The following is a 26863-nucleotide window of genomic DNA, read 5'->3' as shown; positions in this document are numbered from 1 at the left end:
ATCCCAGAATTCTCTGGTCGATTATTTCCGGTTTCTCTAGCTCAGCCGTAAGTGCTGTTTCTGTCTGTCGCGCACCGGTGTCCAGTCCCTACAGAAGAGGATTTTTTTTTTCTGTTCGTTGACGTTTTTGCGGTTCACTCTTTGGAATCACTGAAGTTCCGGGAGTCACCGCCGCTGCCATCAACATGTCGGTCCCAAGCTCACTCATGAAACAACCGCCCATTCAGTCTACGGCTGGGGCCGTCCCGGTTCGCAATGAGAAAGGTACCGTGCTGCGCTTTTTTCCAGTCGGATCTTACCTCTTCTTTCACCAGCATACTCCACACCTACCCCAGCAGACCACCCCAACCCTCCGACCCTTAAGACCCTGCCCCCTAATTTCTTCGACTTTTCCCATCAAACTCGCACCCGATCGCGTTGCCTGAAGTGGGGGGGGGGAACAAAACCCACTTCCATCGCATCTTGTTCCTATTGCCCGTCTGCCCTCACAGCAAGCATCCCTCTTCCCTTGGTCTCCACCGATAAATTAGACTTATACATAGTGAATGCCTGCTTTTGCAGGGCGTTGTGCGGGAACAGTCCCTCTTTTGTTATACATAGCAGTCTGTTTATGCTGCTTTTATAACTCTTATCATTAGTTTATGTGTCTGTTTCCCTCTACTGCATCATAAGTTCATAACGTCCTTGAGACAGGAACCGTGCCTTATTAAACTTCTTATCGCTTTTTTTTTTAAGATTTTATTTATTTACCTGACACACAGCGAGAGAGGGAACACAAGGAGGGGAAGTGGGAAAGGGAGAAGCAGGCTTCCCGCCCAGCAGGGAGCTCCCTGCGGGGCTCTATCCCAGGACTCTGGGATCATGACCCGAGCCAAAGGCAGACGCTTGATGACTGAGCCACGCAGGCGCCTTTTTATTGCTTTCATCCAACGCTATGACTATTAAGTTGAATACACACTTAGGTAGTGCCCTTAACCTTAAGGAATTCATATTGTAGTAGATGTGAGACATGGAAAAATAGGCACATTTTTAAGCAGTGTGCGATTTCTGTCACATAGGTGATATAAACCAATGTGGAAGGATAGACAAGGAATAATCTCTTCAGATTGAGGTAATCAAGGAAAGCTTCTTGAAGAAGAAATTGATCCTTAAAGGATAAGTAGGATTCCAGTGCAGATAGAAGAAGGAACACTGCCTGTTTGGGGGGTTAGAGTCCCTTTATTCAGGGAAGATTTTGGAAAATAATATGAGCTCTTTTTTAATATACTGTACCTGTTTTTGTGCAACTTGCCTTTTTTCTTAAATTCAAGGTGGCTTTTGAGAAGTACCCTTTGATACACACAGAGCTAATTCATTTTAACTACTTATAAATTCCATTGTGTAATTAAACCACAGGTTATTCCCTACTAAGGAACAGTTAATTGTTGTGTTGTTTTTTCTATTATAAACAGTGCTTGTAGTTGTCCTTTTTTTTTAAAGTAATCTTTACGCCGAACGTGGTCTCAAACACATGACCCCGAGATCGAGTCACATGCTCCACCAACTGAGCCAGCCAGGCACCCCCTGTAGTTGTCATTCTTAAATGTGTCTCTTCAGTGCACTGTTTAAGAATTTCTCTAGGGTAGACTCCTAAAAGTTCATCAACCTAACTAGTTATTTCCACTTGCTCTCCACAGTGGGTTGTGAGAGCATTAAGAGTTTGTATTTTCCCATATATTCATCTGCACACTAGGTTGTATCGATTTTTAAATTTTGCCCAATCTAATTATGAAATATCTTATTTTAATTTGCATTTCCCTGATTACTGGTGAGACTAAGCATTTTCATGCATTTATCAGCTCTCTAGGTTTTCTGCTCTCTGAATTACCTGTTTTTGTCATTTACCCATTTTCTTAGTTTGTTTTTCTTCATCCCAAGTCTGTCATGTCTTTTTCTGTTTTGTTTTTTTAGCTTGTCTTTTCACTTTAATTATGGAGTTTTCTGTTTCATAGACATTTTTAATTTTAGTGTTATCAGATTTATCAATTTTATCTTTTATAGCTTGTGTTGTTTTGTATACTGTGTGAGAAATCCTTGCCTATACTAAGATCATAGATATTCAAATATTTTCTATCATCTAAGTGTTTGTATATACTAAATAGGATTAAATACACAATTGCGCAAGACACATCTAATTTAAGGAGTTTATAATCCAGTAGGAATGTAAGTGTTTAAGACGTGTTTTCCACACATGGGTCTTTAATCCATCTGGAATTTTGTGTGTTTGTGGCCTCAGATATCTAATTTTACTGTTTACCTTATGGTTAACCAGTTGTCCCTACTGTTCCACTGTTTGACTAGCTAGCCCATCCATTCTCCACTGCTTTTTATTTTTTTTAAGATTTTATTTATTTTATTTTAAGATTTTATTTGACGGGGGGTGGGGCACAAGCAGGCAGAGCAGCAGGCAGAGGGAAAGGGAGAAGCAGGCTCCCAGTGAGCAGGGCAGAGCTCCATCCCAGGATCCTGGGATCATGACCTGAGCCGAAGGCAGACACTTAACCAACCCAGGCGTCCCAAGACTTTTTTTTTTTTTGGAGATTTTATTTTTTTATTTTTTTAAATATTTATTTATTTATTAGAGAGAGAGCAGAGAGCATAAGCAGGGAGGAGGGGAGAGAGGGAGAAGACTCCCGCTGAGCAGGGAGTCTGATGCAGGGCTCAGTCCCAGGACCCCGGGATTATGACTTAAGCCAAAGGCAGATGCTTAACTGACTGAGCCACCCATGTGCCCCCAGATGTTATTTATTTGAGCAAGAGGGAGAGGAAAAAGCAGACTCCCTGCTAAGCAGGGAGCCTGACACTGAATCCCAGGACCCTGAGATCATGACCTGAGCTGAAGGCAGACTCTCAATCAACTGAACCACCCAGGTGCCCTCAGAGTTTATTTTTTTAGATCAGTTTTAGATTCACATTTCCCGTTTACCCTTTGCCCCCCCGCACATGCATAGTCTCCTCCATTATCAACATCCCCCACCAGAGTGATACATTTGTTGCAATTGATGAAGCTACATTAACACATCATAATCACCCAGAGTTTACATTAAGGTTCACTCTTGGCATTGTGTATTCTGTGGGTTTAGACAAATGTATAATGACATATATCCATTATCATGGTATCACACAGTATTTTCATTGCACTGAGACTCCTCTGTGCCCTGCCTATTCATCCCTCCCCCAACCCAACCCTTGGCAATCACTGATCTTTTTACTATCTCCATAGTTGTGCCTTTTCCAGAATGTCATGTATTTGGCATCATACAGTGTATAACTTTTTCAGATTGGCTTCTTTCACTTAGTAATATGTATGTAAATTTTCTCTGTGTCTTATTATGGCTTGATCACTCTTTTCTGATTGGCACTGAATAATATTCATCGTCTAGACATACCATAGTTAGTTCATTCACCTAGTGGGAGACATCTTGGTTCCTTCCAAGTTTTGGCAGTTAAGAACAAAGCTGAAATAAATATCAGTGTGCAAGTTTTTGTGTGGACCTTAGTTTTCAACACTGTATTTATGTAGCTAATGTAATGTACAGGTACACTTATTTTTTTTTAAAGATTTTATTTATTTGACAGAGAGACACAGCGAGAGAGGGAACACAAGCAGGGGGAGTGGGAGAGGGAGAAGCAGGCTTCCCGTGGAGCAGGGAGCCCGATGCAGGGCTCGATCCCAGGACCCTGGGATCATGACCCGAGCCAAAGGCAGACGCTTAAGGACTGAGCCACCCAGGCACCCCCCACTTTTTTTAAACAGGTACACTTATTTTTATCCAGCATTTATTTAGTATTCTAAATAAATAGCTTGCCTGTTTGTTTTCTTGTATTTTCTACATAGATAATCATAGTCTGCAAATTATGAGTTTCTTCTTCCTTTTTAGTTCTACCTTTTATGTCTTTTTCTTTTCTCTTTTTTTTAAGATTTTATTTATTTGAGAGAGAGAGAAAATGAGCGGGGTGGATGGAGAAAGGGAGAAGGAGAAGCAGGGAGCATGACTTGGGGCTGGATCCCAGGACCCTGAGATCATGACCTGAGCCGAAGGCAGACGTTTAACCGACTTAGCCACCCAGGCACCCCTTTCTCCTTTTTCTTATTGTCCTAATTAGAACCATAATAAAATGTTGACTAGAAGGTGTGACAGGGACAACATAAAGATGCCCACTGGTTTTTAAAGGAATGCTTCTATTATTTTATCATTAAGCATAATGATTATTGTATCTATTGTTAAGATTATGTGACTTTAAATATATAAACTTTAAATAGTATATTTCGTTTGACCCCATTAATTTTCTAAGCTTAAGCCATTCTTGTGGTCCCAAGCTAAATCCTTTGAAGTCATGATGGCTTAGAATTTTTTTGTTAGCTTTTACGTTGCTGGAATAAATTTGCTATTATGTTATTTAGTACTTTTTAATGTATGTTTATTAAGAGAAATTCATGTAAAGTTTTCCTTTGAACTGTCCAGTTGGTTATCAAAATTATATCCATCTTATAAAATGTTTTGGTTAGTTTTCACTTTATTCGCAGTTGTTACTATTTGTAAAAGAGATGTTATCTTGGGGCGCTTGTGTGGCTCAGTCGGTTAAGCAGTTAAGCATCTGCCTTCAGCTCAGGTCATGATCCCAGGGTCCTCACCAGGGAGCCTACTTCTCCCTCTGCCTCTACCCCTCTCTCTCTCTCTCACTTGCTCTAATAAATAAATAAAATCTTTTAAAAAAGAGGGGCACCTGGGTGGCTCAGTTGGCTAAGCATCTGCCTTTGGCTCAGGTCATGATCCCAGGGTCCTGAGATGGAGCCCCACGTTGTGCTCCCTGCTCAGCGGGGAGCCTGCTTCTCCCTCTCCCTCTCCCACTCTCCCTGCTTGTGTTCCCTCTCTTGCTGTGTCTCTCTGTCAAATAAATAAAATCTTAAAAAAAAAAAAAAAAAGAGAGATGTTATCTTGCAGGTTTGAGAGCACATATGCTAAAAGAAAAGGTAGAAAGAGATTAGAATCTTGAGTTATATGGTGATATAAAGGCTGTCATGAAAATTCCAGGTGAACTAAAAAAGGGATTGAGCAACATTTTAACTTTCTGTTCCCACTTAAGTCACCCTTCTGTGCTGGGCACTGTTACAAATAATTCCCTTAAGGATATAATTGAGGTGGAATAGCATGAATTTGTGATGGATGTAGTCTGCCTGTCTGGGGGGAATTTTTTCTATTGTTTCACTGCCTGTCTTTTTCCCCTTCATTGTATTCAAGCTCACCTTCTTTATCATTAGTGTTGGTAGTCACAAGAATGTTTTCCCATGACTTGGTCTTGGCAGGAAAACACCATTAGATGAATAGATGGTTGGATAGTGGCTCTCTTCTTCGCCTCCTTGAACTCTTGTTTACCGGAATATAGGGCTCTACCTGCAAAGGCAGAGGTTGAAAGACATTGGGAAAGAGGCTACTGAAACATAATAAGTTATCTTTATCACCCAGGTGAGATTTCGATGGAGAAAGTGAAGGTAAAACGTTATGTGTCGGGGAAGAGGCCAGACTATGCCCCTATGGAGTCCTCAGATGAGGAGGATGAAGAATTTCAGTTCATTAAAAAAGCCAAAGAACAAGAAGCAGAGCCTGAGGAACAGGAGGAGGATTCATCCAGTGACCCTCGACTGCGGCGTTTGCAGAACCGTATTAGTGAAGATGTGGAAGAGAGGTAATGACTAGGGTTATGTTTCCCTGGACTAAACCCCCACAGGTTAGTTAATAACAACAATAATAGCTAATATTTGCACAGTACTCACTATGTGCCAGTCTCTGTTCCAGGTACATTTACTAAGTCTTGTAATCCACCCAATAACCTTATGAGGTATGTATTATTGTCCCAGTTTACAAATGAGGAAACTGAGGCACAAAGGGATCAGGAAAATAACATGACCAAAGGCATACAACCAGCAAGTGGCAGCCAGTAAACAGCAGGTTACCTCTGGTCCAAAGACCCTAACTAACTAAGGCAAAAGAAAACACAAACCATTGGTTGGTTTGTTGGGGGGTGGGCAGGTCTTAAAATTTGAGAAATTGATTTAATTCATTCACTTATCCTAAAGGCTAATGAGGGGAAATAACACCAATGAAGTAGGAAAAAAGGCCTGATGAATGAATGGTCTCAGGTAGGAAAGGGAGCCTCCCAATGAAGGATTTCGTATGTTGTGTGTTGACTGAGACATTACCTTACAAAGTATACCAGAGATCCCAAACTTGTAACAGTTCATATTGTCTCAGGAATTTTCTCAGGGAGCCCCCTAGGCCTATACAGTTCTGTTTATTAAATAATTAGATCCAAATAATTCAGTAAAGTCATGTCTTAACATTTAAAGCCATCTGAAAAATATAATACACATAAAAGAAAAAACATTTTTATTTCATTCTTACATAACCATAATTACTTATTAGTAGGATTTGTGTGCCTCTTGGACACTGACTACTTCTCAAACCTTAGAATCAGATTGGCACTGTCACTCATTTCCTGTTCCATATTGATCTGCATGCAGCACTTGCTTTTTATACAGCCACCAAAAATCCAGTTTCACAAAGATACAGTGTCACTGTGCACCCATATGTTTATTGCGGTGCCTCATGATGCCTCAGCTTATATTTAATGTTTTAGGTCCAACTTGACTATTTGCTCTGACACTTTGAATTATTTTCTTTTGTCTGCACCTCAGTTTCCCCCTCTCCAGACTTCAGTATTAATAAAAGCAAACATAACCTCCAGGTGCTCTACAACTAAGAAAATGTGGCTGATGCTCTTTCGTTTTTGTGATATTGGTGTTACACTTGAAGATGCTGTTTTTCAGATTGGCTCGACATCGGAAAATAGTGGAACCTGAAGTGGTAGGAGAAAGTGACTCAGAAGTGGAAGGAGATGCATGGCGCATGGAACGAGAAGATAGCAGTGAAGAAGAAGAGGAAGAAATTGATGATGAGGTATAAAAAAGGAAAATGGGAAGTTCTTCCTAGGCCCAAGAAAAAGTTGGGGCCTGTTCTCCTTTGTCGAGGTCCCAAAGACAACAAGCTTGCTGCTTTTGGCAGAACTCTGATCCAGGGTTCCCTATTTGTTGGAGATAGAATTGAAAATAAAATAAAATAAGTTGTATTTACTCATATCAGAATTTGTTAAACGTGATGAGGGGAAATAAAAAGCTGCCTTAGAGCACAGGTCATTGGGCTGACTGACTTGGACATGTGACTTGATAGGAAATAGAGCGGCGCCGTGGCATGATGCGTCAGCGAGCACAGGAGAGAAAAAATGAAGAGATGGAAGTCATGGAGGTGGAAGATGAGGGACGTTCTGGGGAAGAGTCAGAATCAGAATCTGAGTATGAAGAATACACAGACAGTGAAGATGAGATGGAGCCTCGCCTTAAACCTGTCTTCATTCGAAAGTAAGTATCTCACAAAACAGGTCTGAATCCACATAGTTATTACTTTCCAGGTCTGAGAATAGAAGCCTCTTTTCTATCTCATGCTCTTCTGAAATGTCAGCACTGAGTGAAAGTCTTCTGCCCACTTCCCTACCTGTGCAGAATATTTGCTGAGGAATATCATGGTGTTAACAGAGAGCCTGAGTTTGTTTTCACATCTCCCTTTCCAGTTAAAGAGCACATAATCTGCCCATGGACCTATAAAGCACAAAATTAAACTTGAAGAGTGAATTCCTAATCCTTTCCTGATGGCGAGAAATCCTACTACTTACAGTCCAGCAGGTTTTTGCTATTCAGGCAGTTCTCACAGGTGGTTGGAGTTTTAATGCTCTGAATACCTGAGGTGACTCCCAATTTTGGCTCTTTGCAAAAAAAAAAAAAAAGCCAGCGATTATTGGGCTTTGTCTGATTTGGATGGGACTTGAGTTAGAGGACAAAGAGGTCCACTCTGAGGGCTCTGGGCAATTAACAGGACTTCTGTGCTGCAGGAAGGACCGAGTAACAGTTCAAGAACGTGAGGCTGAAGCACTGAAACAGAAGGAGCTGGAGCAGGAAGCAAAACGCATGGCTGAGGAGAGGCGCAAGTACACACTCAAGGTACTGGGAGTGGCTGTGAGGATTGCATGCAAGGAGGAGTGTACTTAGGTTTGTCTGAGGAAAATAAGGAAATCCAACAGGTGAATTGTTCTCCTTACCCAGATTGTAGAAGAGGAGACCAAGAAAGAGCTGGAGGAGAACAAGCGATCCCTGGCTGCACTGGATGCTCTCAATACTGATGATGAAAATGATGAGGAAGAATATGAGGCATGGAAAGTTCGGGAGCTAAAGAGAATCAAGAGGGACAGAGAAGATCGAGAAGCGTGAGTAATAAGATGGACCTAGAGTTTAATATCGGTAATTGGATGGGTTCCTAGTGGGGTAGGAGTGAGGTTCAACACCAACTGTGAGTTCCATTACAGCTTTCTTTATGGTTCCTGAAACTGAGTGAGTTTTCCATAATTGGAATGTGGCTTATTACAATGAAATCAGGGAAAAGAAAGACTTTCTCAGTGTTTCTCTGTGATAGAGTGCCATATGATACTCCCTGTAGTTTTCTAGTAGACACACAGACATTATTCACTGTTATCAGTTATCTGTTCTTGCATAAAAACCCAGTTCAAAATTTGGTGACTTGAAACAACTGATTATTCCTCACAGTGTTTGAGTTGGCTAAGCAGTTCCTCTGCTGGTTTTACCTGGGCTCTCTCATGCAGCTGCATCCAGCTAGAGGACTGGCTGGGCTAGAGTGTCCAAAATGGCTCCATTCACATGTCCAGTAGCTAATGCTAGACTGCCTTACTTCTTCAGTGGGCTAGACTGGATTTCTGATGTAACAGTCTCATGGCAGTATTCCAAGAGGGCAAAAGTAGAAACTGGCAAGGGCTTTTAAGGCTCACATGTCATTTCTGCAAAGGGGCATGCATACTCTGGGGGGAAGAATTTGTGGCCTTTAAATAATCTGCCACAGTCACTATTGTTAGAGCAGAATAATTTCTGAGCTGCATCACCCATTCTTGAAAATTACTAGCAGTGAGAGGGTAATCCCAGATTACAAAGGGAAACCATCAGTAGAAAACTTTGTCCTCAGCCTGCATTTTCTTAAGATTTTTATCCTGGGTTTCAAGGAGTCCATGTACCCTTTAAAATTATATACAAAATTACATATATTTGTATTTTTCTGGAAAAGGGATCTTTGGCCCCCCTTCCCCAAAAAGGGTTATTAGTCCCTGCAATCTAATTAATGATGGTAACCCTTGGTTTGTGACATGTAAATACATATACAATTACTTTAAAAAAAAATACCAATAAAATCTTAACATGGTTATGTTAAATTCTGATACTTTTTAAAGCCAAGTAGGCTTTTTAAGGAAGGGGAATTACTAACATTGCAAAATCAAGCAGTAATAGTATGTCTGAACCTTATAAAGGCTAGAATAAACTTCTGGAAGTTTGCAATAATGAAGACCACCTCACCTTTTTTTATTTGTTGGGCTCCTGATCTTAATTCCTAACAGGCAGTAGCTAGAATTAAAGAAAGTGAATAATGCTTGAAAGGAGATGAGACTGTATTGTGTTGAGATAATTTGAGTCTCTCTGAAGCTGGAATGATACTAATAAATAGTTTTGTTCTCTGCACAGGCTTGAGAAGGAGAAGGCAGAAATTGAACGAATGCGAAACCTGACTGAGGAAGAGAGGCGAGCTGAGCTTCGGGCAAATGGCAAAGTCATTACCAACAAAGCTGTGAAGGGCAAATATAAGTTCTTACAGAAGTATTATCACCGGGGTGCCTTCTTCATGGTAAGTGAAAAGGGAATGAGCGGTAGAAGGAACTCAGAACTTTTGAGTTCTTTTCTCCCCCCAAGAATAAACTGCCCTGGGATGTTACTTCTACTTGCCCATGGTCAGTTTTCTCATTTGCTTTTTGCCTCTGAAGAATATAAACCCAATAGGAAAAAGCACTGGTAACAGGATTTTACCAGTAGCAGCAACTGTTCTCTCTTTAGGCCCCAGCTCTCGGGAGGAAATGGTGTAACAGAAGAACTAAGGAACTAAAAATAGACAGTAAATTGTATAGATAGATAAGATTATTTAAATCCCCAAAATTAATTAGATGTTACTATTCATAGCAGAGTAAGAAGTTTTGCTTATGCAAAAATTTGGGAGGCAGAAATTTAATTCACTTTTTGCTTATGCAAAAATTTGGGAGGCAGAAATTTAATTCACTTCATTCTGAGCTGACAGAAAGTGACTAAGCCTAACTAACCAAAAAAATGGTTTATTATCTAACCATTATGTGTAATACCATCAAAAGTTTGTTCTTCATATAAAGACCAAGGTCAAAATAACAATCTGTTAACCCTGTATAAAGTAATGAGGACTTCTTCCAAATTACTTAGATGATACCAGTGATAATTTGTTAATGGAGAGATGTCAGGAAAGGGAAGCGAAGAATTGATTACATTTATTACTGTAATAGCACGTGGTTGGTTAAATTACTACCTGATGCTATCCAAGTATGAATCAAAAAGTAGACTTGTTTTTTTTAAATGCTATATCAAACCCTAAAATCCCTACTGCAGCTAGATTCCTGCCTTTCATTGTAGATACCAGTAAAATCTAACTTCAGTGAAGGGTTCCTTATTCCCCTCCAAAATCAGTTTCAGTCTACTCAGCCGGAAATGTTTGCTTATTATACAGTGTCCTAGCTCATGCAGTTTTCTCGACTGAAGTCACTGGAGATTATGAATTATTTCTTTACTGCTTTAAGGTCATTAAGTATCATTGCTTATACATTTGAGCAGCTTTAATAAGCTTCTGAGAGAAGCAGTGCATTGGTGGCTAAGATATATAAGGAAAGGTTTATGTAAAAGTCTTTTGGTGCACATACTCAATGAACTCTCCTCATCTGGATAAGGAGAGTGAAGATAAAATATCTTCTGAGATTAAATGAGGGACTCAGCCTCTAACAAGGAAAAAAGTAGGTCTCACAAAAACTGTCTTACCTTTAAAGCCTTTCTGTAGCTGAAGAGAATACTCCAAAAGTGTGTGTGGTTGAAGGACTCAGTTGTTCCACAAAGCTTTCCTTAATCAAAATGGTACTGTTTTAATTCCTTCACCACATGTATAATTTGTATCATAACATTATAGTTTTACTAGTATGTTGATTTGCAACTTCTCTGTAATTTTTTTATGTATAGTTTATTAAGTAAATAACCTTTTGAGCATTTACTGTGTAAAGGGCACTCCTGGTTTTTGGTTTGAGGGGAGTGGTTTAAAGATTTTTTGTTTATTTTAGAGAAAGCACGAGCAGGAGGGGCAGAGGGAGAGGGAGAAAGAACCTCAAGCAGACTTCGCACTGAGTGCATAGCCCAATGTGGGGCTCGATCTCACAAACCTGAGATCATGACCTAAGCCGAAACCCAGAGTCAGACGCCTAACCAACTGCGACTTAGACACCCATTTTTTGTTTTAAGTAGGCTCCATGCAGAGCCCACCGTTGAACTCACAACCCTGACATTAAGAGTTGCATGGTCTAGGGGCACCTGGGTGGCTTAGTCGGTTGAGTGTCCAACTCTTGATTTCAGCTCACGTCATGATCAAGTGAGATCGAGTCCCATGTTGGGCTCTCCTCTGGACGTGGAGCCTGCTTGGGATTCTCTCTCTCCCTCTCCCCCCCCCCCCTCCCCCCCCCCCGCCCCTCTCTGTCTCCCCCTCCTTAAAAAAAAAAAAAAAAAAAGCATGCTCTACCAGCTGAGCCAACCAGGAGCCCCAAGAACACTACTGTTTGATACTGCTATAGGATATAAAATTATTGCCCTCAGATGGCTTACAACCTAAAAATGGGGCTAAGGCAAACATATACTATGACATAAGGACGAGTGAAAATACTGTGGGATTTCTGAAAAGGGAGATGCTTTACTTTGTAGGAGATGGAGAGGGATAACATGAAGGGAGGGCACATTTAAGATGTGTAGACTTGCTGACTTCAGTAGTAGAAAGACATTCCAGGTGAAGGGACTAGGAGTGGAGGCAAAAAGCATCATCTGTAAAGGGAGTTGGCAAGGAGAGGTAGATTACAGCTATATGTTATTGTATCATATATATGTTATTTGGCCTTGACTACTATAGAGGAGTTGTGCTTATTTAACAAAACAGAATCACTGGAAGTTTTTGAGCAAGGCAGAGGTATGAAGGTGTGTTTTAGAAACATTAGTCTAGTGGCACTGTGTAAGGTTGATTCTAGGGAAAAACTATAATAACCCAGGGAATTAGAATTTATAAGTGGCAACTCATCATGCACAAAGTTTTATGTAAATTTTGAACCTGGGTAATTAAGAAAATGTTGGTCCTATTGACAGAAGAAGTTAAATCAGGAAGAGCCTGGTTTGAAAAGGTTAGGGAAATGATTTTCACTTTAGGTATGAGTCTGAAGTCCCAACAGAATATCCAAGCTAAGCTATATAATGGGCAGTAGAAAATTCAGGATGAGATTTGAGAGGCTTCTACAGAGTTGAAGTCATATGACTGAATGAACATATTGAGTACAGAGAGAATACAGCCAACCTTCAGGAAACGTCCACATTTAGGAAGAAAAAAGATAATACAAAGAGAAAAGGGAGTATCATCTCAACTAGATGTAAGCTCTTGAAAAGTTTCAGTACCTTTGTTCTTTGTATCCCTTGTCATAGAGGTTAATAAATTAGTGGTTTGAAGATAGGCAATAAAAACCACAAGATTAATAATACTCTTTTTACAGGATGAGGATGAAGAAGTATACAAGAGAGATTTCAGTGCACCTACCCTGGAGGATCATTTCAACAAAACCATTCTTCCCAAAGTCATGCAGGTATGGGGTACCTTAAGAACATGAGAGAGAAAAGTTATGTATTGAGGACTTGATGTTTGGTGGTATAACTCATAATCTACCCTTCCTTGATCAGGTCAAGAACTTCGGGCGCTCTGGTCGCACCAAGTACACCCACCTTGTGGATCAGGACACCACCTCTTTTGACTCAGCATGGGGCCAAGAGAGTGCCCAGAACACAAAGTTCTTTAAACAAAAGGCAGCTGGGGTACGTGATGTATTTGAACGGCCATCTGCCAAGAAGCGGAAAACTACTTAGAGTTCAACTACTTCCAGCTGGTGAGACACAAGGGACTGTCTCAGCATCTGGTCCTTGATTTGCTTTTACCACTATTTACATGGCCCCTGTATCCAGCCTATTGGACCTACTGCCATACTTGTGACACTGGGCAGTCCAGTCTTTGAAGGTGCTTTGTGAGGTTTGGACTCATGCTGAGAAACCCACAGAAAAGCACTACCCAGGTAGGATCAGAGGCTCCCCACTTAAAACCATTTCTGAGAAATCTTACGTTTCATCACTGCTCTGCTTCCCAGATTCACTTGGAACTATTCCAGGTTTCTTTTTCCAGCCTCTTAGCTTGGGTTAGAAACAAGGGCATGTAAGTGGACAACGCTACCTTACAGTAAATCTCAGCTCACGGATATCTGTTTTTCATTTTTGGTTGGAGTCAGTTTTTCTATGTGAACATATTTTTTGATCCATTTATGTGTGTTTAAGAAATAAAAGAATCATACACCCAGGGCGCCTGGGTAGCTCAGTCAGTTAAGCATCCGACTCTTGGTTTCAGCTCAGGTCATGATCTCATGGTCGTGGGATCAAGCCCCACGTTGTGCTCCGTGCTCAGCTCAGAGTTGGCTTCAGATTCTCTCTCCCTCTGCGCCTGCGCCCTGCTCTCTCTCATAAATAATCTTTAAAAAAAAGAATCCTACACCAAGAGGTTTGATACTGGAAATAAAATGTGCAGGCTGACAAGAATCTTCCTATGAAATAAAAAACCGCAGAGAACTGTTGGGCAAAGAGTGTTTCACATTCGGATCATCACCTTTGATCTCAGAAACTAAGATGCTGGACAGGCTATATTCTAAGTGGCACCCAGATTTACTCCATGAGCAGATATATGTATGGTTTTCTTTGCTCTCTAAAATACAGCTGTTTTTAGAACAAAAGTTGACTTATGAAATAGGGAAGCCAAGTACTTACCAGTACCCTCCACACTCAGCTTGTATATATACATCGAGGAGGGTATAGTGTTTTCCAAGTTGCAATGTAATGACATCAAACTAGAGTTAAATTCAGTGGTTTTCCACTTAATATTTACTACATAACCACCATGCACATGGCAGAGCACTAGGAGTCCTAGGGGTTATAAGGAATGACGTTTAATCAGTGGGAAGACTATTTCTCAATTACATAAAAAAATGAGATGGTCAAGGTCTTTTCACCATCTTTTAAATGCCCCACTGGAAGAAGCATTCACAAATCTTTTCATGTCCTAAAGTAAAAATACGAATACAAATTACTAGGAGGTAATAAACACATTAATCTGAGTATAAGTCACCCTTATGTGTGTGCCAGAGGGATACAATCTAAGATTTTCCTAGAGCCAAAATGAGAATAAGATATTGAAATTCTTTTAAGAATATGTTTATAGCTGATATCTGAATGTCCACTCTGAGGCAGGTATTAGTCCAAGCTTTTCACATTCACCAACTCTTTAAGTTCTTAAAACAACCTATCAGGTATTTATCATTTTACAGTTGGGGAAACAGAAGCTCAGCAAGGATGACTTGGCCAAAGGTTGATCAACTTTTAAAGTAAAATTGTCTTCTCTCCAGGATAGGAAATGGAATGTAAGGCACAGTGTTGTGGCGGTTCAGAATTCAATTAAATCAACTTCATAAATCAAAGTCTTTCATAGATTAATTCTGCAAAAGACCTAACCTTTGATATCTTTTATTGTATTTACCATGTTTCCAATTTGGTACCTAAATTCTAACTCTAAGGGGCTTATGAATAGTGTGCCTGGGTCGCTCAGTCGGTTAAGCACCCAGCTCTTGATTTTGGCTCAGGTCATGATATCAGGATCATGAGATCGAGCCCCGTGTCAGGATCCATGCTGGGTGTGGAGCCTGCTTGGGATTCTCTCTCTCCCTCTCCCCCCCAACACCCACCCCCACCATGCACTCTCTTAAAAAAACGTTTTAAAAAAGTGGCTTATGAACAAGACTGGTGGTATATAAACCACCCTAGAGACCCATGCCATGGGCTTCGGCAACTTTGCTGAAATTCCAAATGTACCCTGAATACCACTGAAAGCTAGTCAGATGAATGAGCCTGGCCTGCCACCTAGGATCTGCATGTGAACATGAGGTCATGAGGTACCATACTACAATGATCCTTCACATGATTTCATTAAGGCCTGGGGGGTGGGGGAGAGTTGCTTAAATTCAGTTATACTCCAACATGTAAATTTCTCACAATAAAATACAGTATAATATACATAACACTTGTTCCAAGATGATATAACTGCAAAAAAAAAGGCTACATCTTTATTGAAATAAAATAATCCAGTGAGTGTGTCTGAGAAAGCACAAATCAGTTGGTTAGGGCAATAAGAGCCTCTACCACGTTGCCCATGTGTTCCCTCAAGCTCCGTTCTGCTGCTGCTCTTGAGATCTCCATCTCTGTCATCTGCAGGAAAAGGATCAATGATGTTACCTAAGTCTTCTGGGACATTAAAATGCCACCAAGACTTGTTGACTCTACTTGTTTCAGTAAACAACACCGATTAAGCAATGTAACCTCTGCCCATACACTAGTTAGGCATTACTACTCACTATCAGCTCCAGATCTTCCTTCTTAATGGTGACTTTGGCCAGTTCCTTCTCCCTGCAAATATTTATGTACATTAGTCCTCATTCTCTACCTCCACCATTAACCCTCAGATCATTCCAGCTCTGCCTTACAAATAAATGACTCCTGACAAACACTGTTGAGTGAAAATACAAAATGACTCTCACCCCCTCACCTAACATCCCCATCCCCCCTCTTGAGTCTTTAAAGCAGGCAGCAGGTGCTGTCAGGCCTTTCCTTCCACCAACAACAAAGTAGGGTTGTAAACCTTATATATGCAGAAATCGATGACAGAGTTGAAGAACCGTACAAGGTACAAGGCTTAACGATGGCTTTTATTTTCGTAAGGGGAAGAGAGAAACTGGTAGGGCTGACTGTTAAGTACAGACTTACCGCTCCTGTTTGGCTTTCTGCTCCCGGGACCGTCTGTCTCCAATCACGGACATGGCCTATGAGAAAAACAACTCTCCTTACCGCTCTGCCACCCACAATTCCCAATAATCTAAAAAGCCAGTAAGAAGTGGGTCGGCGCGGGGGAGGGGGGAACAGCCTATTCATGAGTGTATCAGGAACCAAGGCCTAGGTTTAACTCAATTCTGTGCACCCGAGGGCCACTTTAAATACAATCTCCATAAAGCTCCCTTTCGCAAGCGGCGGGCTCCAGTGACGGTTTCCCTCTTGCCTCCTCCCGCCAACGGGAAGAACGGCCCGTCCTGGAGCGGGGATTCCAGTTACAACGTGAGAGGCCCCTCCGCTCTCAGCCCGCCCAGACACGCTCACGGCCAACCTCACCGTCTCCAGGTTGGAACTCTGGATCTCCTTCTCCTCCGCGTAGTCGGTGACTCTCTCCAGATCCGCCGCACCGCTGTCATGCTTCCGTGGCTTCTCGGGAGGCCGCTCCGGGCCGCTGGTCTCGGTCTCCAACTCCAGCTCCACATCCCCCTCGGTAGCCATATCGATCCCACCGTGCCGCTGCACAGGCCCCGCCCCACCTCATGAAGACTTCCGGTAACTGCCCCGAGACTTCCGCCCGGAGAGGATGAGGCGGGGCTGGCCTCGGGCCACACCTTCACTAATGTTCTGGGTTCTAGAAACTTCAGCCAGGAAAGTCAGTCGCCTCTCAGACTTCCTTTGGGGGATTTCAGTGTTGTTTTATGCAAGGTCCTCTCCCACACCTAGCCCATCACCACTCCAGACCTTCCCAACCGACATCCTTACCTTCTCTTCACCTAGATTCTACCCACTCCATCCCGTCCCGCCTGCCCCCATCATTCTGTTCAACCAGGATGGATGACGTCTAATCCTAAACCAATTAGGAATGCTAATCCACTAGAGGCCAGATTTGCAAACTGCTCTCTAATCTGGGGAGAACAGCCCGTGTGGCCCAAAGGCCCTGGAGAGAAAGTAGCTTTACAGAGATACATTTGCATTTACCACATCCTGGAGGTCGATGTTCTTTTCCTGATGTTCCTCCCCATTATGCCTTAGACTGGGTGACCACCCCGGCACTGTGGCAGCCCATGGCTGAGGACAAAAGAAAGCTGCTACTTTCTCCTCTACCTTCCATCTGGTGGACCTGGGCCTGATCCCTGGGACAAGGATGGTGGGTGCAAAGGCTGTTACAGGCCCCAGCACCTCCCTCAGCCTGGCACAACGCACTAAAGTCAGAAGTGTCATGGTGAATCCTCCCTTCTACCAGGTGAGAGCATAGTTGGGCAGAAGGGCTTGAAAGGTCCCCAGAGCAAACTATCTGAAAAAAAAATGGAAGGGAATGGTAGCTGAAGCTGGGTAGTAAAACCCACAGGAGCCAATAAAAATGACAGGCCTTCCTTTCTCCTCTGAGGCCTTTCCGTTTCTTTGCCTGAGACTACTGATCATTAAACCTCTCCTCCCACTTCCCAATACCAGATCTGTAGGTCTACAGAAAGGTGAGAGGCCAGGTGTGACTTAGGCTTTTAGGAAGGTCTGCTCAAGCCTGCATCAGCTCTTATGATGAAAGCTCTACTTGATGTCAGTGGAAGGCAATCCTAAATAGCTTGGAACCAGATTCTGAGAATTCCTGAGTAAAAGGAGAGAAGAAAAGGGAAAGGGAAATTTTGGGATTCAGCCTCATGGGTTAACCTAATGCATACGTTAATGTACACTTTTCCTCAGTAAATCTCTATCTTGCTGCTCTACCCCCAGGTGTCCTCTTGTGGGCCTGTTCCCTGTACCTGCTGCTGCCATTCTAGATGGCCCCTTGTCACAGAGTCTACTTGTAGCCGTCTGGTCTACATCCTCCTCCATGTGGGGTCCTCAGCAGTCTGCTGCCTCCTGCTGTCAAGGACAGTAGTGGAAAGGGTCTGGGGGAAGGCATATGGGGTAAGTGGGAGGGTTCAGGTTCCAACAGGAGAAAGGGAAAAAGAAGAAACCTTCAGACAAAAGATTCAGATTGGGGATAGGGGACAAGTGAATGGATATACCCTGAGAAGCAGGTACCTCTCTATACATGATGATTTGCCCTGCCATTTCTCACATGCACTCTCCCTCCAGATCCACATGCCCTCAGGGTTGTGTGCCCATCTGTTTGGCCACCCTCACTGCCCAGTGCTCAGTGGCTCTGGAGCTGTGTACCGAGTATGTGCAGGAACTGCCACCTTCCACTTGCTGCAGGCTGTGCTGCTAGTGCAGCTCCACTCCCCCACTAGTCTATGTGCACAGCTCCATAATAGGTTTGTGTATATACATTTTGGGTGGGGTGAGGATGGGGAGGGAAATAGACATAAGCTGAGTAAAGGAAATTCCAAGATGAAGTAACAGTGTGTAAAAAGTCCAAAACCAGTTTTAAGTTCCTGCTTCCGCCATACTTACTGTGTGACCATGAGCCACATACTTACCCTCTTTGAACTTCTAGTTTCTAAAATGGAGATAACAGTGGGGTTATTATATGCAACCCTTTGTCAACTGTGAAACATTGTCCAGATGTTATTATTTAGGTATCTGAGAGTTAGAATTTGGAATAGGCTGTGGTGGGACTGGTTCCTCCTTTCCTATACTAGTTTCTTCTCTCCCCTTTCCTATAGTTTTGCTTTCTCCTTTGCCTTCCTCCATAGGCACTGTTGACTCTCTTTTGCCTTTTCTTGAGTCTTTTTTTGTCTCCTAACCAGCTTCTGGCTCCTCAAACTGCTGTTCCTGCTAGGTCTCTGTGCTGTTGCCTTCTGCATCCCGGATGAGCATCTCTTCCCAGGTACCTTCCATCTCATATCCTAATCAGCAGGAGTAAGCTAATAGATTTTCTAAGAAAAAGAGAGGGTAGGAAGAAAACCAGGAGTGATGACATGGTCAGCTACATTTTCCCACTGGTGCCCCCCATTTGCAGCCTGGCATTACATTGGCATCTGTGGAGGCTTCACATTCATCCTGCTGCAGTTGGTGCTTATCACAGCCTTTGCCCATTCCTGGAACAAAAATTGGTAAGGAGCACCTAATCCTAAAGGCTCTTCCTGGGAAGGTTGTCTGACCTGGGAAGGTTGTCCAACCCAGTGTGGTTGGACAAAGGGCATGACAGGTCAGCGGTCCCATAACTTCCCACTGATCAGTACCAAAAAGCTCAGAAACACGATAACTCTGTGGGCTAGGTGTGATGGGTAGTCACACCAGTGTTCTGGGAGAGGGGGAATAGTAATAGGTAGAGGTGGAGCCCCAAGCCACTGCCCACCTCCCACCCTTTAGGCAGACTGGTGCAGCCCAAGACTGCCACTGGTTCCTAGCTGTACTGCTGGCCACCCTGGGATTCTACAGCATGGCAGGTGTGGCAGCTGTGCTCCTGTACCGCCACTACACACACCCAGCTGGCTGCCTGCTCAACAAGATGCTGCTTGGTCTACACCTTTGTTTCTGTGGCCTCCTTCCTCTCCATCACTCCCTGCATCCGCCTCAGTGGGTACATGCCTTGCAACATTCCAAATCTGGTAGGTCTTTAGTAATAGAAAAATTCATTAGCTTCCCTAATCTTAGTCAACCGTCTGCTTCCTCAAAAGGGTGAGGAGAAGCATAAATACGAGTATGAGTAGAAGAAATTACCACCCTGTAGACAAAAGCAATGATCTCCACTCTACCCAGAGCAACCCCGTTCTGGCCTTCTACAAGCCTCCATCATCAGCTGCTGTATCATGTACCTGACTTTCTCTGCACTGTCCAGCCGTCCTCCAGAGAGTGGTAAGGACTGGACCTAGATTCCCCATGCTAAAACCTTTTTTTGTTCCTGACAAATACTTAGCTCTTTGTTCTTACCACCTTTCTTCTGTTGCCCCTTCTCAGTAATCCTTCAAGGACAAAATCACACTTTGTGCTTGACTGGCCTGAGTAAAATGGAATCGCAACCAGATACTTCTCTGGCAGTGCTAAGTGCTGGCATCATGTATATTTGTGTCCTTTTTGCTTGGTGCGTAAAGGTATCAAGGGGAGAGGTGTGAGAGAAGGGAGGATACCCAGGACAGAGAAGGATGGTCAGGAGACTGTCTGGGACCATGGTTTATTTGAACTTTAGAGCAAGACAAGAGTGAGGAAAGTTCCCCATAAACAGAAACAATTTCTAAGAATAGCACTTGTCAGATGATCTGTATTGGATGAAGGGGGCAGGGAGAATGACTTGAGAATTAAAAATATGTACAAAGGTTTTAGGGCCTTCACATGACGAGATTTATAAATATTTGGGGGAAACAGGCTCTGGGAATATAATACCCTCCTGAGGACTACCAATATGGACCAACTAGCAGTACATGTTCTCAGGCAACCCCTCCTGCTATTTGACTGGACGCACTTGAGAACTGTCTCTTCTTTCTCAGCAATGAGGCTTCCTACCTGGCTGAGGTATTTGGACCCCTATGGACTGTCAAGGTTTACAGCTATGAGTTCCAGGTGAGGATGGAGAGCTCAATATCCCCAATGCCCTTCCCCCCTGACACACAAAGACACACACACATCCTACCAACCTCTACCCAGAATGCTCAGATTCTAGCTGCTATTACCTTTTATTAAGTACCCACAATGTGCTAAGCACTGTGCTAGATACTTTACATTCATAATCTCATTTAATTTAATCCTCACAACAACCCTGTGAGGTAGGTATTTGCTCCATTTTACAAATGGAGAAATTGAGGCACAAAAAGTTAAACATCTTACCAAAGTTTTCATAGCCAGTTATATGCTGGAGCTAGAATTTGAACCCAGATGTGCCTCCACTTTTTACACCAGACTAATCATTTCAAAGGGGATTTTCCTGTAATACCCTAACATTCTTTCTTTAAAGTCATTCCAAAACATGCTGCCTTTTGTTTTACAAAAGCCCTCAATGTTTCTGCTGCCCTGAAACAGTGAAACCAAAGGAAGGTAAATGTCATTAAGAATGTCCCTAAAAATGTGTAGATTTCTGCAGAGTGCCAAAGAGCCCTGGAGCGCCTTCACAAAAGAAACTGGGGGAGGAGGGAAGAAGTTTCAGCCACACTGCTCCCAGCAGTCCTTCCCTCTCTCTCCAGGACAGAGGGGTAGAGCTGCCAGGCCAGCTGACCAAGAGACCTCTCCAGCTCCTCCAGTGCAAGCCCAGCATCTCTCCTACAGCTATTCTGCCTTCCATTTTGTCTTCTTCCTTGCATCACTCTATGTCATGGTTACCCTTACCAACTGGTTCAGGTAGGATGGAAGTGGGCCTGGGATATACTCCTGAAAACCTATTTTAGGGAGAGCAATTTAAGGCCATTCCTAAGGGTTCTCAGGAGACACACATAGGTCCACCATCATCTTTGGTGGGGAGGCAGGAACAGGTCTGCAAGCTAAGGTCCTATGTATTCTCTAACCAGAGACTTTGGTTCCACAGCTATGAGGGAGCAGAACTGGAAAAGACCTTCATCAAGGGTAGCTGAGCTACCTTCTGGGTCAAGGTTGCCTCGTGCTGGGCCTGTGTACTCCTCTATCTTGGGCTTCTACTGGTACCACTCTGTTGGTCCCCCACCCAGGACTCCCAGCCACCTCCTACTTTCAGGCGACACTGCCATCGCATAAATACTGCAAGATAACAAATATTCAGTCTAGGTACTGTTAACTGGGGTTCCCTTGAGGTCATACTCCCAGTCTTGACTCAGGAACTGCCCAGCCGAGCAGATACCTCAAGGACAAAATGGGCAGTTATCTCCCTTTAGACTGAAGTCAGTACTATGTCTGAACAGGAGAAAGTGACCATACATATTCTAACGCCATGGGCAGAGTGTCTGACTCAATAGAGCTACTGTTAGATCTTTACCCCAGCTCAAGAACCTAACTCCCAAGTCAGCCTCTCAGGAACCACTGCTGATCCGTGCAGACAGTGCGGCACCAGCCCTTTCCTGGCTCTCACGGTGGAGATGGGGGCAGGGAAAGACCAATAGGGACTGAAGACTTACTTGGCTCTGCCCTTGGAGATAAAAAGGAAAATAAGCAGTTCAGCCCTGGGCACAGGGAGATAAGCAGCCCAGAACAAACCAGGACACAGAAAGAAAGAATATAGAGACCACCCTAAGTTTTAATCCTGATCTTGAGGTCAAAGGAAGTGGGAAGACAAAAACCACCCTCATTCCATAAAGAATGACAGAAGAGAATGTGAACACTAGAGAGCAGCTAACCATGGGAAGTCAGTGAGCAGCAGAATTTGGGGGCCAACTTCCAAGCAGGCGAGCAAAATGCGGAAGAATGAGAAAGAGGGGCATAAACCTAGGTCTTGAAGCCTTCCTTCTTAGACCCTCAACTCCATCCTTGGGATGGTGATCAAGGTCTGGGTGGGGGACAAAAATCACAGAAAAGAAGTTCCTATGGTTCTTAGAGGATTTCTCTACCACATACCTGGAGTACTTGTCTGTTTGTTGTAGTAAAATAAGGAAGTTCTCTGATGTTTCATTTAGTCTACGTATCTACAACCTTTTAAAATCTACAATTCTCTCCCCTTTTGGTGGGAAAGGGCAGCCATTCCTCCATCCCCGTCCCCCCAAATCCCCAGTCAAACCAGGCGCTCAAGAAATTACAAAGCTACTTTTAATACTTTGGGGTGAGCCCCACAGGAATAAAAAACACTGGGAAGGGGTAACCCCCTCACCCCCAGGCGTGGCCCAGGGGAAGAGAGGCTACCTGAGGGGAAGGAAGCACAAAAGGGACCCGCTGCAGACTCAGGGCAAAGGGAATGCCATCGGTGCTGGGACCTGTGAGCACTACAGGAGAAAACGCGAGCGTGGTGGGACTGGCTCCAGGCACACAGGCGAAGGGCAAGAGGGTTGGACACGAAGCCACAAAGCTACTTGGGTTCCTCCTTCTTCTCGTTTGCCTTTTTCTGCTTCTGCTGCATGATCTCCGAGTCCCTGGGGGTAGAGATGATGGGGCACTGGGAGGTACCAGAGGGCAAAAAGGACAAGATGCAGGGGGATGAAGGGCACAAAGGATAAGATGGAAGTGGATGGGACAAAATTCAGCGTGTGCCTGCCGTATTCCCACCCTAGGAGAACAAGAGGAAGAGAGCTGAGGCTTAAAAGGCAGTCAGTCTCTATCTGGCTGTTGCCTAAGGGGTCAGAAGTCTGGCCACACAGGCCCAAGGCTATTCTTTGCTGAGTACCACACCCAGCAACACCAGTGAGAAGGTTGGGAGAAGGGAGGAGAAACTGAACACCAAAGAGGGCCGTAAGTACCCTGCTGTCATAACCACTACTGCGTTTGAAATGTGAAGCTCCCTGCCCTTGCCCTTAAGGTCAGACTCGGGGCACTCAGAAATCAACCGAGGGCAGGCACCCGCCCCAGTCCCTTCCTGTCAGGCTGTGAGCTAACAATTTGGAGGGTGGGGAGGAAATAAAACCCTAGAGGAAGCAATGCACTCTAACCCCTCACTAGTCCAGATGTAAACCCTGAGGTGGCTCTCTTTCCTGGTACAACCCTCGGTCTAGCCCAGGTCTCACCCCTCCCCTCCCATCCCCTCCCCTCCCTGGGGCTACCTCTGCTTGCGGGCGGCAGCAGAAAGCCCGTCATCTCGGCGCTTTCCCTTAACCGAGTCACTCTGCTTTTTCATATTCTTCTGGCGGGCGAGCTCGCGCTGGTTACCGCCTAAAGAAAGAAGGTAAAAGGTGAGACGCGGGGGGCCTTTATGGCCACACACCGGCGACCCTCCTCCCTCACCCGGACACCAGCAGGGTCCAACGCTCATTTCCCAGTCCCGACACCGGCCCATTTCGGGGCCTAGGCTGCTGAGTGGGGCGGGGGAATGGGGGGCCACTGGTGGCAAGCTGCCACGGGGCAGGTCAAACCGGGAGGTGGAAGGAGGACGGTTCCGAGGAGTCCGCTAAAGGCGTGTTTCTAGTTTCGGGGCGGCACGGGGGTCCAGACTGGTGGTGATGTGTGGACAGTTTGGGTCTCTGACGGATGGGCTGCGATCTGGAGTAGGGGGCTCGGGCCTATCACAAGGGTGCGGGGCTTCTCGCCACACCGCGGAAGGTCGCGGAGGGCCTTTGCTTGACTGGGGCGGGAGAAGGGGGAGGGCGTTCTCAAGAAGTGGCGGTGGGCAAAAGGCCGATTTCCGGCGCCGAGTGTGAGGGTCTCAAAGAGCGCTTCCAGAGGAAGGCGTCGCTGGAGAAGCCAAGAGGAGGTAAGTGCCAAGATCGGGCAGTAGTGTTTAGGGCCGACGGGGAGAAAGAGGTAAGAAGAGAGGGTCTCGGTGCTCACGGGTCATGGCGACGGCAGCGGCTCCGGCCTGCCTCCGTTGCGTCCCCTCGTTCTGTCCGACGTTGCAGGCCCCGCCCCCTTCTCCAAGCGTAACGAAGTCGTCCTTTCCTCCCCGCCCCTTTGAGCCCGGGCTCAGTCTCTCATTGGGCAGAAGGAAACACGTGGGGCTGCGGGCCACGCTCCAGCACTGGCGGATATGGGGCGGAGGTTCGCCGGCCGAGTGCGCTGCGTGGGGCGGGGCTTCCTGAGCAAGGCGTTGGGTCGGGCGGGGAGAAAGTAGGCCGGGTCACGTGGGCAGGGTGGGGGTGGAGGGGTGCGGCTGGCGATGTGGCGTTTCCGCGGACTCGAGCACGTGACTTGGCGGAGTGATCTCATGCGGGGACCGTTTGGGACACCGACAAATTCGCCCAAGGGGAACGGTAGGGGACGGAGGGCGGGGTTTTGTGAGGCCGAAATGGTTTAGTCTCTTCTGTATTATCGGGACTCTGGGACTTCCTAATTATCAGTACTTGGCCCTGTTCTTTGGGATTTATCCCCCACTAACCAGCTATTTAGACACGAATTGTTCACCTATAAGGTAAAGTCAGGTACAAACGTAACTTTCAGAAACCCCCTTCCAACCACATTGTACCCTCACCGCAAACACCTCCCATAGAAACTAGCAGCCACATCCCGGGTGTCCTAAAACTTTGGTCCGAAAACGAACTTGGTCGTAAAACGAACTTGGTCCTGTTCGTTTCCCACAGAAGTATTAAATGGGAAGAAGTAATAGCTTGGAAGTTTTGGAGGACCCTAAAATCACAGACTATTTAGTTGGATCAGGGACTAAGAAACTGGGAAATACTATGTACATTTCTCCCTCCGGACTTTTCTCCACTATACTGCCTGCACCAGCCACATCTGTAAGATGTGTTTGTTAAAAGACAGTTGAATAGAGCAGGAAACGTAGGCACTAAACTCAATTCTCCTTCCCAGCTCCACTGTCTACAAGACTTCCCACCAGTCCTGAGGAATTCATTGGATAAAGGAGAAATGCTTAGGAAATATCACAGGAAAGGACTGTTTGTAAATTTTATAATATGATTCTCCCCAGTTGGTGCTCATAGCAGAACCGAGTTGAGGCTGGAACTTCAGACTAGCTTTACCCTCAACATAGACCTGATGGGAAGGCAATAAACCTCAGTGCCATCCTCACAGTTTTTGCCATACCAAAGTATCACTTGAACTACTATTATTTAAAATGTACCAAACTTAAATAAAAGCTACAAATCAAACTTCATATAATCCTTTAGTAAATTTAAAATCAGTATCACCTGACTACAAACAGAAAGTAACTTTAAAAGTCAATACAATGAAAATGAAATATATTATCAAATTCTACCAAAGTAATATCATTGTCAAAGATGCTGAGCCTGGGGCCTGCCCTTTCTTAAAAAAGATAAATTAACAAGTTTTAGAGAGGTAAATAAGTCTTTGAAACTGAAGCTTTCTCTTGATACAGAGGATTAAAAATAATGTTTATATTTTCAATGTTATTTAATGCTATGTCTTTCTACTACCTAAAGTTGCTTCTCATACCACAAGTAGCATATGTCCCACCCTTTGGTACATATTAAATGTACTAGATCAACATTGGTGGCATACATAACATACAAATCCTCACTCTGGCAACTTACTGGATTTGATTTTAGACACTTATTTTCTCCATGCTTCAATTCCTTTATATGAAAAATGGGAATAATCTCTACCCCTTAATGTTGTGGAAGAGATTAATACAGATACAAAGGGCTTGGCCCATGGGGCGCCTGGGTGGCTCAGTCATTAAGCATCTGCCTTATGGCTCAGGTCATGATCCCAGGGTCCTGGGATGGAGCCCCGCACCAGGCTCCCTGCTCTGCAGGAAGCCTGCTTCTCCTTCTCCCACTCCCCCTGCTTGTGTTCCCTCTCTTGCTGTGTCTCTCTCTGTCAAATAAATAAATAAAATCTTAAAAAAAAAAAAGGGTGGGGGCTTGGCCCATAATAGGCATTCAGTTAATGTCTCCTCCATCCCCCTCCAAGTCCTAAAACTTTCTTTTCCTTCTCTAAATTCCTCTAACCCTTCTGAGGTAGCCAGTCTCTAAAATGGCCACCAGTGATTCCTCCCTCCTGGTATTTATATCCTTGTGAAGTCCTCTGCCACACTGAATCAGGGTTGGTCTGTGTGACCAATAGAATATGGCAGAAGTGATGATATGTCACTTTTTTTTTTTAAGATTTTATTTCACAGAGAGAGCACAAGCTGAGGGAGGAGCAGAGGGAGAGGGAGAAGCAGTCTCCCCAATGAGCAGGGAGCCCGATGTGGGACTCAATCCCAGGACCCCAGCATCATGACCTGAGCCAAAGGCAGACACTTAACCAGCT

At 44.3% G+C, this 26863-nt stretch overlaps 4 protein-coding genes across 6 annotated transcripts; 2 read left to right on the top strand and 2 right to left on the bottom strand.

Moving 5' to 3' along the window:
* Positions 1-12: 12 nt before the first annotated feature.
* MFAP1 (microfibril associated protein 1) lies at positions 13-13662 on the top strand. The gene is made up of 9 exons (XM_025883836.1): positions 13-264; positions 5508-5727; positions 6869-6998; positions 7269-7456; positions 7984-8092; positions 8195-8355; positions 9674-9833; positions 12793-12882; positions 12977-13662. Exons 1-9 carry the CDS (start codon positions 186-188, stop codon positions 13157-13159), a joined length of 1320 nt encoding a protein of 439 aa, XP_025739621.1. The 5' UTR covers positions 13-185; the 3' UTR covers positions 13160-13662.
* A 1762-nt stretch (positions 13663-15424) lies between these two features.
* HYPK (huntingtin interacting protein K) lies at positions 15425-17788 on the bottom strand. The gene is made up of 4 exons (XM_025884437.2): positions 16547-17788; positions 16148-16203; positions 15739-15790; positions 15425-15592 (listed from the first exon to the last, which is right to left on the bottom strand). The coding sequence occupies exons 1-4, from the start codon at positions 16706-16708 to the stop codon at positions 15497-15499; spliced, it is 366 nt and encodes a 121-aa protein (XP_025740222.1). The 5' UTR covers positions 16709-17788; the 3' UTR covers positions 15425-15496.
* Positions 17355-21822, top strand: SERINC4 (serine incorporator 4). The gene is given in 13 exon segments (XM_073876915.1): positions 17355-17453; positions 17939-18115; positions 18287-18465; positions 18901-18980; positions 19113-19206; positions 19466-19636; positions 19638-19672; positions 19856-19951; positions 20054-20177; positions 20581-20653; positions 21076-21124; positions 21271-21424; positions 21609-21822. Coding segments are annotated over 13 exon segments (1530 nt in total). The 3' UTR covers positions 21808-21822.
* A 955-nt stretch (positions 21823-22777) lies between these two features.
* SERF2 (small EDRK-rich factor 2) lies at positions 22778-24622 on the bottom strand. 3 transcript variants are annotated; one of them, XM_073876914.1, is made up of 3 exons: positions 24464-24622; positions 23740-23848; positions 22778-23249 (listed from the first exon to the last, which is right to left on the bottom strand). In XM_073876914.1, exons 1-3 carry the CDS (start codon positions 24468-24470, stop codon positions 22853-22855), a joined length of 513 nt encoding a protein of 170 aa, XP_073733015.1. In that variant the 5' UTR covers positions 24471-24622; the 3' UTR covers positions 22778-22852. The 3 variants fall into 3 exon arrangements, with proteins under 3 accessions (XP_073733015.1, XP_025740225.1, XP_025740224.1); XM_025884440.2 differs by having other exon boundaries at positions 22778-23138; XM_025884439.2 differs by having other exon boundaries at positions 22828-23115; positions 24464-24621.
* Positions 24623-26863: the final 2241 nt, after the last annotated feature.

Source organism: Callorhinus ursinus, unplaced genomic scaffold, assembly GCF_003265705.2.
Source record: "Callorhinus ursinus isolate GAN/ISIS: 27379988/994484 unplaced genomic scaffold, GSC_fseal_2.0 scaffold25, whole genome shotgun sequence".
NCBI classification, from domain to species: domain Eukaryota; kingdom Metazoa; phylum Chordata; class Mammalia; order Carnivora; family Otariidae; genus Callorhinus; species Callorhinus ursinus.
This window is presented reverse-complemented; position numbering and strand designations above follow the sequence as displayed.